This window comes from Anser cygnoides, chromosome 10 (genome assembly GCF_040182565.1).
Source record: "Anser cygnoides isolate HZ-2024a breed goose chromosome 10, Taihu_goose_T2T_genome, whole genome shotgun sequence".
Lineage (NCBI taxonomy): Eukaryota > Metazoa > Chordata > Aves > Anseriformes > Anatidae > Anser > Anser cygnoides.
The window spans coordinates 144,818-161,391 of NC_089882.1; the positions used below are offsets into that span (position 1 = coordinate 144,818).

Below are 16,574 nucleotides of genomic sequence, written 5' to 3' on the forward strand. Positions count from 1 at the left end.
CCGAGGAGAGGGAGACGGGGGGATCCCTCACCGGTGGGCTGGGGCGGGCGGGACCTGAGGGACCCGCGGCCGCCCGGAGCCCCGTGAGGGGCCCTGAGGGGGCGGCAGCGGGGCGAGGGGCGCCAGCGGCCGTTGGAGGCAGCGGGCGCTCGGGTCGCTTCCTCCCGGGGCTCAGCGGCCGTTTTAGCCGTACTTAGTTTTTCAAAGATTTTTGTTACTCGTTTAGGGCCGGTTACACGAGTGTCAGTCCAAAAGGAAAGCTCCCAGGAGGAAGGGGCAGAGTCCCAGGTGCCTCTCGCCTGCTTTGAGAAGCGCAGCTGCTGTTACAAGCGAGTCATTCCCTCAGCTCTTAGCCCTGGTCCCTAGCAGGGGGCTCCGCTCCTTGTCGGTTTCCAGCCCAGCCCTCAGCCCAGCTCAGCGGGAGGAAGTGGTCGGGATCCGTGGGCGGCAGAACGGGGGAAAAACCGGCACCGAGCGCCTTTACCTGCGGCCACGGCAGATTTGGGGTACGTGGCGAGGGGGGACAGCATCCTCTGAGAGGGCACGGGTACCTAGCTGAGAGGGGACAGAGGAGGGCTTGGAGGGCTGTGTTGTTGATAACGCCCTGGGGTAGCTCCTGGCCGCCTCCCGTGTCACAGTGCTCACGTTTTGCCTGTCCTGCTCACCAGAGCGTGTGGTTCCCCAAGGAACCTGTTATATTCTCAGGAGAAATCTAGCTTTGCTAACTGATTCCTTTATTTTTCTTCACGGCTCTTAGATCCTGCGCGTGTGTGTAAACGCTGATGCATATCTTGTCAGTGTTTGCGTACATACACTGATCTGATTTAAATATAAATCTTGGCCTTTAGTACCTTGTGTGTCACGCTTCTTTCTAGTGAAAGGGTGGAGGAAACTCCTCCATCCCCAACTGCTTGTTACGGGATTAATTCAGTTAAATACCCATTTCTGCAGTGCGTACAGAAGTCTGACGAGTGCAACAAGTTGCAAGATGGACACTGTATTTGTACAGAACTTGAATTCAATGCAGGAGAAGCCATGGGGTTTGGAAACAAACAGAGTTAAGGCATTTGCTGCAGAATAGAGGGTTTTGGAGGTGAGGGAGTGTGTGAAGCAGCTGCCCCAGGGTACGTGAAGTGAGGGAATGCACAGGATTATCTTTGGCTCGTCGGGCTGTGGATTTAGCTTTTCTATCTAAAATGTTTATACATATGACTTCTTAGCTGTTCAGTAAATACTTATTACCCATTTTTTACTAAACAAAATACTGTTTTGAACAGCAATCCCTTTTAATTTCCTGTCATAATCATGCCAATCAGTTAGCAGTGTGACAGGGCCTCGTGACCCATGGAGACACTGTAACATTCAGTATCATTCCCTGCACATTTCTCGGACCTCCGCTCTGCTTTGAATAGTGCAGTTCTTCTTCCCGGGACTGCTTTTGTGCAGACAGTTGTTCTGGAGAGATTCCAAGCTGTTGGGAGTCTTCTGTGTGCACGATCTGGAGGTGTATTGTGTGGAGTTGTTTCCAGCAAGTGCCCAGCCATACCATGTGTCCTTAAATAAAAGTCTGTTTTGTTTTCCTGTTTGGGAATTGAAGCGAGCGATACCTGCTCCTGTTCAGGAGTTTGTCTGTAATTCTTAATATTGATACGGGAGATGTATTTTCTCATTTAAGATTTTATCTGTTAAATCTGTTGCTTTAGATGTTAAAGACAGTTAACCTAATCCCTTAAATTCTGTGTATGCTGGAGTATTATTCGTACATCTTCAGTATTTCAAGCATTGCAAGGTTACCTAGGTTTTGTAGATAGGTTGTGTACTTTTAGAAGGTATTCAAGTACTTAATTTGCAAAAGCCTGGACAGAGCAGCACTACATTGAAATAAAAGGTGGAAACATGAAAATACTTGAGCTTGCTGTACAAAGAAAAGTCTTAAATGCAAACACCAAATTTTCATACTTATTCGCTAGGAAAATGTTATCTCCATATACCTAATATTTTCTATGTCCTGTAAGTCCCTTTGATTCTTTACTAAATTGTGCCTTTCAGCTTGTAAGGGTGTGTTGTCCAAGTCGTATGATATTTGAAATAAACAAGTGGCTGTGGCACAAATCTCTAAAAGCATGTAGAACTACTCTAGTGTAGTAGGTAAGTAACTGGAAAATAAAGGACTCACTAAATATACTGCAGTAACCTATGGTAGACAAACACCATGCTTTTTTATGGATTATGATAGCTGCTGTTCTGAAATAAGTAGCTATATAGCATGGAGCTGTGGCAGCTTCAACACACAAATTTAACACAGAGGGTGTAAAAACAAGCAAAAAATGTTTTCCCATCTACCATCAACCAGGGTTGAACATGAAGCGATTTGCTGACAATTATGGAAATGTCAGCAGAGATCAGCTTGCAGGTGCTCAACCCTGTATGGAACCCAGCCACAAAAACAAGCAGTTAGTGTGCTAGTGGATCAGGCTGTTAATATCTAAACACAGGTACATGCATATTTATTTATCATGTGCTTGATGAGTAGCCTAAGGATTCCAAAGCTGAGTAAGCATGCTACCAGAGGTCTGTGAGCTGCTTCAAGGTGCTTTGTGTCCCATACAGGCCACTGCTGGGAGGGGTACTTAAAGGCACGGCCAGTAGTGACATCCAGCTGCCCCTTCACAAAAATCTGTTTAAATTGGACAAGAAGCAGAAGCTTTATGTTTTTTCAAGTAAAAGAGAGGGTTTTTTTTTTAATTTTATTTTTTATTTTCATGTCAAACTATTACATATACAAACAGAAATAGTAACTTTATGTGAATGGACAGGTGCCCTATACTGTTACTGATTTTGCTTTCTACCTAGGATTAACAATCCTCACAGTGTTACAGTTCTCCTTGTCACACTGCAGGTGTAATCAGTGTGTGGTACAACTTGTATTCAAAAAGATTTACTGGCTTTTATACCACTGAAGCTTGCATAAACTTGGAAAGTTGGCAGGCGTTATCTTGTGTGGTTTCTGTAGAGAAAGAACAGCTGCCGTGCTGGTATCATCTCTCAAATATCTTAGTTGTTGAATTAATGAAAACTGTACTTCTATTTATTTTAAACACTTCTGCATTTTTCCGAGATAAATTTTTAGGATTATAACTAGGAGAAGAGTATGCCCATTGCACTATCTGCACTGTATCAGGAATCCTATTTATTTAATTTTAAATATTACAGTGTGTCCAGGTAGTGTTCTCCCAGAAGGTTCTGTCTTGACTGTCACCTTTGTTTTGGAGAAGATGGCAAAGCCCAACCATTTGGACAGTGCATGTTTTGGGGGTGACTGACAGCTTTTTCTAGTACATGGCCTTAACTGATGGATCCAGATACTCTATAGCTGGGAGAGGTAAGAGGCGTACATGAATTGCAGTCCAGCACCAAAAGCTGCCACGTTTGTGTGATACAGCCTCTGATGGCTGTATCCTAAACCTGGTATCACCTTGTAGATGGCAAGGTTCTTGTCTGAGTATGAGCCTTGAAATACTTCGCCTACCAAAATAGTTACTGTCAAAATTAGCTTATTGTTGATGCTCCACAGATAAATAATGAATATCATAGAACAAATTATTTCAAGCAAGTTGATTGGTATTTGGAGAGAGAATCTTGCAAGCTCTCCCATGTAGGTTTGGATTCCAGGTGTGCTTAGCAATTGCAGATGAAAATCTTCTAAAGACTGAGGAGGTAATTTTAGAGCAATACAGCTTCTGTTGGCCATTCAAGTCTGTTAAGTAGTCTAGAAAAATAAATGCAGAAACAACTTGACAAACTTAAATGCAATGAAACTGCAGTAATTTTGAATTAAATAACCATGATTATTAAGATAATAGGCTGAACAGATGATAATTTTAATGTCGATGAGAAAATCTGATGCCTGTTCCAGGCAGATAGATTTTTGAACCTGCTACAGTTCCCTGGCAATGATAGTTTTGATAAAGGGGAAAATGGGTTGTGCTTGTATCAGCTGTTGTAGAATTTTTCTTAGTTTTCATTTATTTTCAATTATTTATTTATTTTTTTAATTGGGGGAAGCTGAAATATACTGAAAGGAAGAGAAGAATGTGAAAAAGCGTAGCAGGAGTTGCATTACTTTTATACTAGACTACTGCATACTGATTTTTTCCTTTTTTTTTTTTTGAACTTGTAATTGGCATGAAAAATACTTTACTTAAATGCAAATTTCAGATAACCTTTTTTTTTTTTAATATAAGAAATTGTCCCTTAAATTTGTTTAGCTTTGCACAGAGCTTGCTTTCAAATTCAGAAGTTTGAGGTGGATAGAGTTAAATTAATCTCAGAAATTGCTAGCAGTATGAGTCACTCAATTGGGAACATAAATACTCCTAATCTTTGGAAAGAACTTTTCAAAATTGTTTTGCTTCATAGTGTCAACTGCAAAACACAAAGCAGTATGTTTAGCGTAAAAGTAGTTAGATTTGTATTTGAAATCAGAGTGTATGAACAAAATCAGTGTAACTTTTTTTCCCCCTTTTTTCTTTGCAAACTGGCTAAAGGCTAGCGATAAATCTGCAATAGAAGCTGGATTATGATTACTGTGTTGTTTTGTTTGTTTGCTTTGTTGAAAAGAAATAAAAGCTTGGAGAGGGGAAAAGTGTAAAGTGTAAAATGGTTAGCACTGGAGAATTATTCTTGCACGCTGATGGGATGGATAGGTTGTTTTGTTTACTGTCTGGTGCTGAAGCCAGGTACTTTGGAAATATTAGGAACATCTGGATCTTTTGGTCCAGAGAAAAACAGATTTATCTCAGAATGACATAAGTAATCAGTGTCACATATCAGTGACACGTAATTCCTTGATATGTTTGTTGACTAGAATACAGCACTTAGTGTTTTGTGTATTCTTCTAAACAGTACTTTTAACTTTGTGTGCGCCTTCTGCATTTTAAACACTCTGTGTAAAATGTTCTGCTCAAGTATCTGCTAGCATTTCCTAATGTTAGCTTTTTCCTAATCATATAAGAGAGGTTTGGCTGTGTGTTACTAAGACACTAAGCACTGGAACACTAAATAATTCCTTTTCTTTATTGATACAGCAATCAGCTACCATCCCTAGAAGTGACAACAGAGCCCCAAACATTCCCCCTTTCCCCCTGTGCTGCTAAAATTTCTCAATTGAAACCACTAAAAGACTCAAAGCTCCTGATAGCTTTGTAGATCAGGCAGTGCAGGTGAGTCCTTGCTCTTCTGTTCTTTATCCCACTGAAAGACACTGTTACAAAATCTGCTGATATGCAGAATAAATTAAACCGGTAGTCTGAATTATGGTAAATTTCTCCATGTGCTTTCCTTGAAGGTGATCGGAGATGATTTGTACCATAATCGGTTGTTTTTCTTTTCTTTTGGCTTGTTTTGGGGAAAAGAGCTAAACGTTGGTAAAATAAAAGGCTAGAGAATAGTGTCTCACAGAAGGTTATATTTCTCCAGCATAGAGCACTATTCCATGTCAATGCTCTGGCTTCAGCCTGATATGAATTTGTATTTGCGTGACTGTTGTCTTTTACCTTTCATCTACTTTGTGCTGAGAATAAATATAACATTTATGCTATTTCCAAAGTAAACATTACCTTTTGTGTAAGACTGGATAGACCATCTCCATGCCTATAGCAGGTGGGTATATAAGGGCGAAGGAGCCAAGCTTGATACTTGCTGTGAGTCAAAGAATAATGATATTATGTTAAAACTTCTTTTCTATGATTTTGGAGAATTCTGATGGAATCGCCAATTATAGAGTGAAGAGTTACATGCCATGCATGTAGTTCTCTGAACTACTTCCACCACATATTTTAATCTTCCACATATACATATGCTTGTTTAAAGCACTTATATAAAGTACTTAGATAAAAACTTACCTGCTCTTCTGAAAACAGTATTTAATGAGATGTCTCAAGGAGAGTAATAAAAACCTTTTCAAAAATATGTGTTTAAAAAGGACCTCCAAAACCTCATTCTTCAGTGCATCACGTGCATTTTTGAATGACTTAAAGATGATAAGTACTGACGTACAATGCGTTCACTGAGGTCAAAATTTACTTGAAATAACCATAGTGTGTGTTAAAGAAACTTTATGGTATGCCAGGCTTGGCCTGAAGTGGTTATGCAATGTGAAGGTTCTCAGTACTGCCTGCTACTTGGAGTTGTAATCAGGAGAAATATTCTTTAAGTGCTTCTTGAGTTCTCACTGATTTTACTGGAGTATGTGTTAGTGGTAGAAAGATGTTTGGCAATTGCAATATCTGAGAACATCAGAAAAACAATTTGGATAAAAGATTGTTTTGGTTCTTGTTGTTAAGCAGTTAAACAATGAAGTTCATTTTAAAGTTTAATTTTGGCCTTCAACAAGCTATTTGCCTAAGGCAGCCTCCTGGATAGCAGCTGAGTGCTATCAAGATGTGATAATATGTGCCTGGAAATGTGACTTCGCAGAAAACAATGCAAGAGTAAATGTGCTTGTTACAGGAAATTAGACTTCTGCGCAGCTTGTAAGGAATTGGAACATCAGCTCTTTAAAATTAAAGATGCTATGATACATGCTTGCTAATTAGTAATCTCTCGTTCAGGCTTTGTGAGTATAGAGACTTCTGCTTGAGAGAGTGACTGTGTATAAAACTCCTGATGTTTCTTTGTGGTACACACACATTACTGTAGTGTTTTTACTGCCGCCTTTTTCATTAAAAGGAATAATTACTGTTTCTGCACTGAGAAGTCTTAGGTATCAGTAAAACTTTCTTCAGAGTTTTTCTCAACCAAGTATTACAAGATACAATGTCAACAATGCAAAGTATTTTGGTGAAGGTGAGGAGCTGTGTGAACATGTTTTATCAGAATACTTTGGTTAGTTTTACTTTAACTGTTGTGAATAGCAGTTGAATGATACTTTAATTTTTAACTACCACTTCTGTAGTGTCTTACTTGTCCAGAGATACAAGTAGGGAATGAAGGGAAAGACAAAAAAGACTTTTGGTTGTGGTCACAGATATACTTTGTAACAAAAGCAAAAAAAGAAAATGGTCTTTGTGTAGGGGAATGGGATTAGAAAGATTGGCTAATATTTTCCTCATTTTGCTACATAGAAATTACAGGTTGCTTTGAGCCCATGGGGTGAGGGGGCTTCAACTCCTTTTTTGAATCTTTTCATCTTTTCTGCTCAAATGGTCCTGAAGTGGTGGTCTTTGTAGGTGTCTGGAAGCTTGAGTGTTGTGCTATACTAGATCCTTTTTTGGCCACATAAGGAAAATGCAAAACTTCCAGAATAAAATTTAAACATAAATGTAAAAATATATTTAAATATAATACTTTTCAGTTCTTGAGCCAATGGCTCACTGCTACTAGGCTTTTCTCTAAAATTATGTGTCATAAGAATCTACTATGAGGCAGATGGACTGCAAATGCATCAGACCTTCAAAGCTGGTGTTTTCAATGAAAATGCTTTTTTTTGTGGACATAGCTCCTAAGAGAAGTTGTGGGTGCATGCTTCCTTCTGGTAGCCTGGCATAGTCACAGAAGAGTAGCTATGCTAAATTTCTGGTGTCTCTTCAAAAGCAGCATGGATGTTTCTTCAAGGCTGTTGCCTCAAAAAGATAGTGACAGTAGTGTTAAACATAGCCGCTATAAATAAAGTCTGTGACATTGTTTTCCTATGTTTTTGTCCTGGAGCTGCCTTTTGCCCACTTTCTCCTGTGAAAGCAGAGCATGATCTCTTGAGCAACACCTAATTCGAGTGCGTGCATCTTATCTAGAACAGTCAAGGCTCAGTATGCAAACAGAGGGTGAGGAACAGAATATGTTTTAAGCAGTCTCTTAAACTGATATTTACTGACTTGCCTTGGCATCTGTCTTGAAGCTCTTAAGAGGAAAGATGATAGATTTATTTTCCTCCTTCAAGTTTCATCATGTACAGTGCCTATGTCATAAAGTTCAAGTACAAACAAGATTTGGATGGTGATATAGAACGAAGCACCTGTGAATAGTCTATATTTTATTTTTTCCTGAACTTTGTTCCTTTGTTTCTTGAGTTGTTTCATTTTTTAAGATGTTGCTATTACTGGATGTTCGTTTTTGGACATAGTTTTAATATTCTGGCTGAAAAATAAACCAGCATATTCCAAACAAAATTGTATTTTGCCAGTTTTATCTTTAATTTTGCTTGGTTCACTTTAGATATTCTTAGTGCTTGAAAAAATGTATCCCCCTCTCCATCCTAAAATAGAAAAGATAGTTTTTATTTTAGAAATAATTATTTATTCTGAAGGAAGAGGCGAAGAACTGTTTGTGGCACAACAGTGAGTTGGGATAGAATCTGCAGGCTGAGAATTTTTCATAGAAATGACTTCCAAGTAAGAGAAGTAGTGGTGATATTTGATATCCATGGCCTTGGAAATTGTAGATAGATACCAATTTTCCATTTGTCATTTAGAACCTAAGAATCTTCTGGTATTTTGACAAGGCCATAAAACTTGTCAGTGATGTGGGTATCAGCTGCTTAATTACCTGTCTCTCCTGGTAAAGAGCAAACTAGGACCTGCGTAGACCTGTCTTTGGGAAGAGGCTGACTTGAGTATCCCTGATGGTTTTCCAGAAGCTTGTCTGACTCACTGCTGGCCAGCCTCAGGAGTGGGAGTGATGGATGTCATGCGCTGGTGGCAGCGTGAGCAAGTGCCTGATCCCAAGGCTGTGAGAAGCCCTTCCATTTCTGAAGGGTAGGATTGGAAAGCTGAACAGACAGAAGTCATTCAAGATGCTGGGAGTTTGTGCTACAACAGGCAGGGATTATGTTGTGGGCATTGCAGGAGCATTGTTTGTTCTTTGGAGTGGGTGGGAAGTTGAAGGGATGCTTTGTGGTACCTGCTCCCATCTTGCAGAAGCGTGCTGCTGCAGCGCAGGGCTGAGAGAGGGCCAGGCATACTGGAGGTTCCCATCCTCATTTCTGTTAGTGCCAGCTGAGGAAGGATGTTTGACTGCTGCTATATGGGCTGGCTGCTACACCCACCTCCTCTGTGTGTTTAAGTGAGGAGCACATTTGGGTAGCACTTCGTTGTGTGACTGGGCCAACCTATCCTACTACTGGAAACTGAGCAGTGGAGGCTGTAAGAGCAGGAGCTGTGTATGACTCGTGGTATCCAGTTTGTCAGAAAGCCCACTGTTTTATCCAGCATATAGGTATCTCTCTGGAGGTTGTGGATGAGACCTTGCTATTCAAATGAATAGATGCTGGCCTCTTGCTGCCCTCCTCTTATGTTACAGAAAACACCAGAAGCAGATTTTTGTTAGATCCCGAGGCTGTGGACGTGAAGGAGTATGATGTTAGTGACAATTTCAGAGACTAGACTGGGAATGTCAGGGAGCTGAGCAGTTTGACAAGATGTATTCCGCTCTATATTACTTCAGCTCATTTTCTTTGTGGAACGTAAGCGAACAGAAACTGTGTTTATGGCATGTGTCATTTATTTTCTGTTAGGTAAGCGTCAGCCCTTATTATCAATTGTTCAGAGGAAAACTTTGTAACATGGTAACTGGTATCATTTTTTCTGTCCTCTGCTGTTGCTCTAGTTTCAGCATGGGAATCTCAGTGCAGTTCTGTCTGGAGTGTTTTCTTCAGTGTTTCTTCGGGTGGGGAGGGGAGTGATGAATACTTTTTTAGTCATAGATTAAACAATCTGTACTCTAATAGTACCGTACTAGTTCATAAGCAAACAGTAGATTTATTTATTGTTTTTCTTCTGGAATGGCAACCTTGTGGTTTTGTAACTTCATTCTTTTGGGTTGCAACTTAGTGAATTAATAGGCTACTTTTAACTTTCCTTTGAACCTTCAATCCTAGTAGTCTGAGTGACTGTAAGAGGAGGTAAAACCCTTGCTTGTGCAACTGTTGTGATCACTGAAACATCTGGGCTTTCCCAAGGTAGAGCAGAAATTGGCTGTAATTTGCCTTGTTGGGAAATTGCTCCCTGAAATAGGGGACTTTGCAAAAGATGTCTGGACTCCTTCATTGTTCCTTCAAAATATCTGTAAGAACATCTCCCCTCCTCCTGCATTACTGCACACTGAAGAGGCAAGCAATAATTTAATATTAAACACCTGCTGCTGAGCCACTTCTAGCAGTATTACATTTCTGATTTTTTTTTTTTTTTTTTTTTTGAGTTTATCTCAGTGATCCAGCTGCAGAATAAGGAGTGAATTTGAGGTCAGGCACTGATCCAAGACAAGGCCAGTGGCTACCAGGCTCTGTTCTTGCCCTCGCAGAGTCGAGGCTTTCATTGTCTTCCCTTTCAGAATAGTTTTCCGATCTTTGAAACAAGATCTCAGGAAACAAATTTGCTCAGAAACTGCCTGTGCAGAATTTATATCCCTTTCTAGTACAAGGGATGTAAAAGATGCAAACCGGAGCTGTTGTCTCGTCAGTCCATTTGTTGTTCCTCAGAGTGGCAGTGCTGCCTGCTCTGCTGACTGTGAATGGGAGGTAAAAAGAGGACACTGAGTCCTGTCAGGGCTGAATTTACATTGCTGCTTTTTGGGACCTCTTTCTGAGAAACATGCTTGCTAGGGCTACTTATACAGCCCTGCTTGGCCATGATTTTGGATCCAAGGTTGGCATTCTCTTCACAGGAGTTGTTCTGTGAAACTGGGCCTCACCTGCCCACCAGTGACAGGCTGCAGGCCTTGCAGTCGGCTCCAGTTGCTGCCCACGGCTCTCAGGGCTGACCGTGACCCTGGTTCTGCAAAGCTTTAAACAGCTCCTCAATGTTTCTTTATACCTTCCTGCAAAAAGTGAGGGGTTATTATCTTAGCAAGCATAGCCTCTTTTCTGGTTATGTTCTAGTAGATTAGTATATAGGTGGGCCTGTTCTCTGGTAATGCATTGCGTTTTTGGGTTGATCGTAATAGAAACCAGGCATGAGTCAGATTAGGAATCTCAAGATCAGGAAGATTGCTTTTGATCTGGTGGCTGTTTGTTTTCTTTGTTTTAAAAGTAAAATTAAAAAAAAAAAAAAAAGTGTAAGACATTTCATGTTAGCAGTGTTTCAATGTGAAATTAACTTGCCTTATCTAGAGATCTGGTTTGTTCTTATCATGCGAGTCATTTGCTGGAAGCATGTTTGGCCATACAGACCTTTTAGAAGCACTATAGCTTGGGGATTGCTATTGCCAGGATTGCACTGTCTGTGCTGTTTGTGAGAATGACTTCAGCCCTGAGTGAATTGTGTTTTTCTGCAAATCTGTGAAGTATGATCTTAAATTACTAGAATATAAATTGTAAGTTATTAAAATATGCTGAAAAGATCTTTAAATATCAGAAGTCGAAATTTTCTCTCTAGCGTTGCGTGGATCCTTCCACAGCAACACCAGCCCTGAGTGCTGCTCTGAATTAACATAACTGACACTATGCATAGCCCTGGATAGGGGCTTGCTGACATCAACTCTTCTGGCACCTATTCAGAAAAATAAACAAAAGACAATCAGTGTTGAGTTTGGCACAGCTAGCAAGTCCACAAAACTGCCAAATCCTTCTCAGTGTATTTATCCAATTAATCCCATTGATTTAGGAGATTTACTTAAGTGAGTAAAATTTACTGTATTTGGTCTTAAAAGTGCTTGGCCTAAAAGGTGGGTTTTCTAGTGAATTAGTAAACACGTTTTTCACTTATATTATGGTCTTCATGTTTTTGTTGTTGTTCCTTTGTAGAAAAAAGATGAATTCTGAAAGCTCAGCACTTACCATGAATAGTCCTGCCGTAATAAACCAATGTGCCAGAGGAGGAATGGAAGAAGAAAAAGTTTGGTAAGGAAGCTTTATTTCTAATTTTCTGTGAGGTTAGTAGACAGCTATCTTGAGAGACTTAGGTTTTGGTTTTTTTTTTTAAAGAAGTACAAGAGTTGTTTATGTTGGAAATATTTACATTAATTTTGCATTATTTAAATAGAATGAAAATGAGAAAGGAAGTTTTTATTGAGTTTTTTGAGTTTTTAGCAGATGACCATGGGGCTGTGGTGTCATGGGGGATGGGAAATGGAAAAACTCCTGTTCACTTCAACAGTACACCAGTTGTACTCATGGAATCTTTCACATATGGCAAATGTCTTAATCTCTCAATGCTGTTGCTATGCTTGTTCTGTGCTATTACTAGTAGCCTTCAAAGTGCTGCACAGTTGAGAAGTCAGGCTTGTGGTTTCCTGAAGTTTGTGCCCTAGGAGACATTAAAAAGTCAATAGTTTATACTTGTTATAAAAAAGACTTTATACTGCAGGAAAATAAATGCAGTTCAGTCGTAGCTGAGGCAAATTCTTATACTTCAGGACAATTTATTTGTGAAAACTGTCTCTGACCATGCAGTTTTTAGCACCTTGTTTGGTGTTTGCATGAAGGGAACTGGGTGTTGGGAAGGCACTGAGGCATTTCAGCGGTGTTAGTGGGGACCCTTTATTGAGACCCTGCTGATTTCGCTTGCTGTTTTTCGCTAGGGTTTAGCTAGGATTTTGTTACGTTGTTTTCTACATGGTAAATAAGCATACAAATTTATGCTGCAGGGAAAAAAAAAAAGAGACCTACATGGACAAAAAGCTAAAGTACACTGTTTTTCTAGTCAAGGAAATGATCATTAAAAGCTCTTTATGCTAATGAAGCAAATAAATACTAGCAAATGAATGTTATATTTCCTGCTGGATGCTTGTCAGAAAATCATGTAGAATTTTATCATTGTGTGTGTTTTGTGTTTTTTTTTTTTTTTTTTAATGTGATATTCAAAGAAGTGTCATGATACCTGGACAGTAATTTTATTTTTTATAACTTCTCCCACTGTTCTACTACCATTTCTGGAACATCCTCAAAGCTAGAAACAGTCTTCAGATGAAGGAGAGGGATGTGGAAGACTTAGGGACTTCTTTCCGCAGCCTACAATGAGGGGTGGAGACTTGACACATACTGTTCCTATGTCTCATATCATTTTCTGTCCTACTTGTGGTATTGAGCAATAAAATTTTATTTTTGTCATGGCATTTCTTTGTAATGCTTAGTAACAATACTTAGTAATGCTGACTAAAATAGCTGGAGAGTACAATTTATGTTACCGAGTATTTGAGTATCTCGAATGAATGAATGGTACGGTGTGTTACATGTTTAATTGACCTTAAAGAAAGTGGTGGAAAATACGAGAATTTAGTTGTCTATTATGTCATGTGAGTGGTATAAAAACCCAGGTTATCACTTAGTGTGAATTGCAGGGCCTGTGCTGAACTACGAGGAGATAAAAATATTTAAGCTAACTCTGCCTTGTATCTTAAAAAATAAATAAAGAAATAAATAAAAAATCATTTGAGCCTATATGTCAGCCAACAATATCACTTTTATTTTTGCTAGCTTCTTATTGTATAAATAAAGATCCTATTTATTAAAAAGGTCATCATGTTTGCAGTCTGTGGATTTTGTTTGGTTAAGCTTTTGATTTGGGAAGCTGAATAGCAGTCTGATGTGCGTGTCTGGTATAACTGAATGCAGGATGTCACTGACTTCTTGACTGTCTGTGACTCAGCAGCTAGATGGTGGGTGCAATAAATTGTGAAAATTTCATGTATGTATATGCAGAATATATTTGAAATTTTCTAAAATCTTACTTTTTTTTTTTCTTGGTATCGACAGGATTTTTGAGAACTAGGGCTGAATAAAGACTGTTTTCCCCAGCCTAATGAAGTATAATGTTGTATCATTGCTGCATTGTGCATTTATTATTTTTTCATTGTCTAGTTCTTCAAACAGTCTAAATGATTTAATTGAGTCAAAAATCTTCAGAGTAAAAGCCCTGAGAAAGATCTCTTCTAGCATTTAAACCTGACTTACGATGCATGTAATAGGCTTTGATTTTGCATAAGGTGTTCTACTCAGGATGCCTAGAAACAAAGGAAAGAATAAATAATTGGCTGATAATGATTTTTTCACTTGTGGCCAGTGACACAGATTATATGCAACAAATTTGTGGTGGAAATATCCAAATTACTTGGTATTTTGTGAAGTTTCTTAAGTGCTGTAACTACATATACATGTGTTGTGTGGATTTTATTGTATAGTTTGTTCACTGAAAGCATAAAGTTGATAAAATGTCATTCTGCCCTTTTATCGAGGCTAGTGTAACAATAGAAGATGAAGTATAACTGGTCACACAGTATGAGCTAGCTAGAATTTTGAAGTTCTTGGAAAGGAGTACAAGAAGGAACAACTCAACTTCAGTCTCACAAAACTGATTATGGGTGTTGGGAATTCTTCAGTTTAACTACTTTGCTGAATGGAAACAGGATATTGGAAATCTTATCTGCTTTCTTTCTTTAGAAATGATATCAGGTTATAGTCTTTTCTGGTATGTGGTGAAAAAGTTTCTGAAAAAACAAAGATAAGAAACTTAGTTACTATGGGATATTTGAATTCAAGAAGCATCTGCTTCTATATTTGCATGTTCTAACTATAAATATTTACATATAAATAAGAATAAAAAAGGAAGCATCACAGACTGAATGAAAGAAGCATAAGGGGAATATTTACATCTTAATTTCCTATTCAAGTAATTGCTAATGAAGAGATAAGGGAAAATGGCTTCTTGATAGTATGCCAGAAGTAGCAAGCTCTGTGAGCAAAATCTGTACAGGTACTACTTGTTCCTTTAATTTACTTAAATATATTTGAATATTTTGCTTTCAGTATCTATCTGCCCATGCCCAATGATGCCTTCCAATAACAGTAGCATTCCAAATTTGAAAATACTCTTTGCTTCAGCATCTGTGTATGTATGTCAAGCTGTGTAACTTCTGTTATGCAATTGAATACTTACCTCAGTAAAATACTGTCTAGGCATCCTCATATTGTTTTTCAGTGGATTTCTATGGATTTAGCTGAATTGTTATTATGAGGTAAGTAGCTCATTTTTGGGAGCATGGGAATGCAGAGGGGAAAGGAAGTTCTGCTTTTCTTCCCGATGAAGAAGAGTAGCTTTGACCCTCAGAGGTGCTGGCCTAGCCCAGCCTGCTGCTGTTAGAGGTGAGATGCAAATGGGAGCGCTTTCCACTTTCTGGTCACTCCCATGTTCTTGCTTCTACTGAAGTTTCGGCTCAACATTCTTTCCAGTCATCCTCCTCCTTTCTCTATAATACCCAACAAATGATCACTTGTAAATAGGAATATAAATAGAGTCTAGCCTCTTTCTTCCAACAATCAATCCCACAGGGTTATCATCTTTTTTTTCCAGCCTTTGGGTGGCTGAGTCCTGTCTTCTGGTCTTTCCTACTGGCAATGGGAGTTCTTTTCCATATTCCAGAAAATACAGTTTTCCTTAGCATGGCTGCTGACTTGTTACTTTTTGTCGCTTCAGCACCTCATTGTAATCCTTGATGCTTTTCTCCTGTGTCAATTGTAGGATTACAAAAGTTAGAATTTTTGACTACCATTTTTTTTCAGCTTTAGATAAACACAAGAAAAGAAACTTACTTAGAACTTACCTAGCAGGTTCTTGCTTTTTAACTTTAACTTATAATAGATGTGTTGCAGAATCTCTTGCATTTACAGCTGCCTAGAAGCAGTTTGTTGGCATAAAGCTGAACCACAAAACTAGTTTGTGAAAATGCCACCTATACCTGACTCCTGAACAGTGTTTAGTTAAGGCTGATACTGGGTGGAGGGGGTAGTCTGTAGAACAGCCTGGACTTTTTTTTTTTTTTTTCCCAACAGATGGTATGGATTGGTATCCTCAATGGTTCAGTTGCTTGCTTTTGTTTGAAGGAAGACGAAAGTCATTTTTCTATTTCTTCATAATTTTGGATTAGGCTGTTATTGAGTAGAAATAGTGCATTTTGATTGCAAAAGGACTGCAAGGCTCCACTTTTATCAGTGTAAGTTGGGTACTTTTCTGTCGTTATCAGTGCCAAGTACAAAAGAGTTGGCAGAACAAGGGGTGGAAATACTCTTTATCTGCTTCGTTTCAAAGTCACCTAGGTTAACTAAAACAGCTTTTAACAGTAGTTTGAACTATCAAGGCTGATGTTATATTGTGGCAGATGAAAACTTCATGAGAGTAAGTGGTAACGACACTTTAAACCGTCCTGGTTATTTTTGTGAGGATCTTTCTCCCCCCTTATATTGCATAGCCATTTACAAAATTGGCTGCTCTGTTTCATCGGTGTTTTGTATCTGCTTAGTTTGGTACCTCTGCAAGATAAAGGTCCTTGAATTCTCAAACTTGCACTGCTTCATTCGGTTCTATGGCTTTCTTCCCCCCCAGCATATGTAGCCAAGATTATAGCAGCAAAACATGCTGTTAGTAGGAATAATGTGACTGCTGTAATTTTCTGATAACTAGAGGGCACCACAGCAGAGTTCATGCATAAGCCAAATTCAGCTGTTCTTGATAAGCAGAAATACTGATAAATTCAGCTGATACTGTTGATGTTATGACCATTCATTATCTGAGCCAGTATGGAGCAATACTTGAGCAACTGAAGGCCTGAGAGCCTTGAAATTTTAGATGCTACTGATTTGGCAGATTCTC

The 16,574-nt window shown here is 39.0% G+C and overlaps 1 protein-coding gene across 11 annotated transcripts in view; it reads left to right on the forward strand.

Annotated features, from left to right (window-relative positions):
• ARHGEF3 (Rho guanine nucleotide exchange factor 3) overlaps positions 1-16,574 on the forward strand; it is a 126,444-nt gene that overhangs the window by 692 nt on the left and 109,178 nt on the right. For 4 of the 11 annotated variants that reach the window (XM_048047503.2, XM_048047504.2, XM_048047507.2 and 1 more), the window contains exon 2: positions 11,735-11,830. In XM_048047503.2, the coding sequence (XP_047903460.2) occupies positions 11,735-11,830 (96 nt within the window). Of the gene's footprint in view, positions 1-226; positions 507-8,562; positions 8,751-11,143; positions 11,305-11,474; positions 11,608-11,636; positions 11,656-11,734; positions 11,831-16,574 lie in introns of those variants that run through there. The other 7 variants (XM_048047509.2, XM_048047508.2, XM_048047506.2 and 4 more) reach the window with 6 other exon arrangements.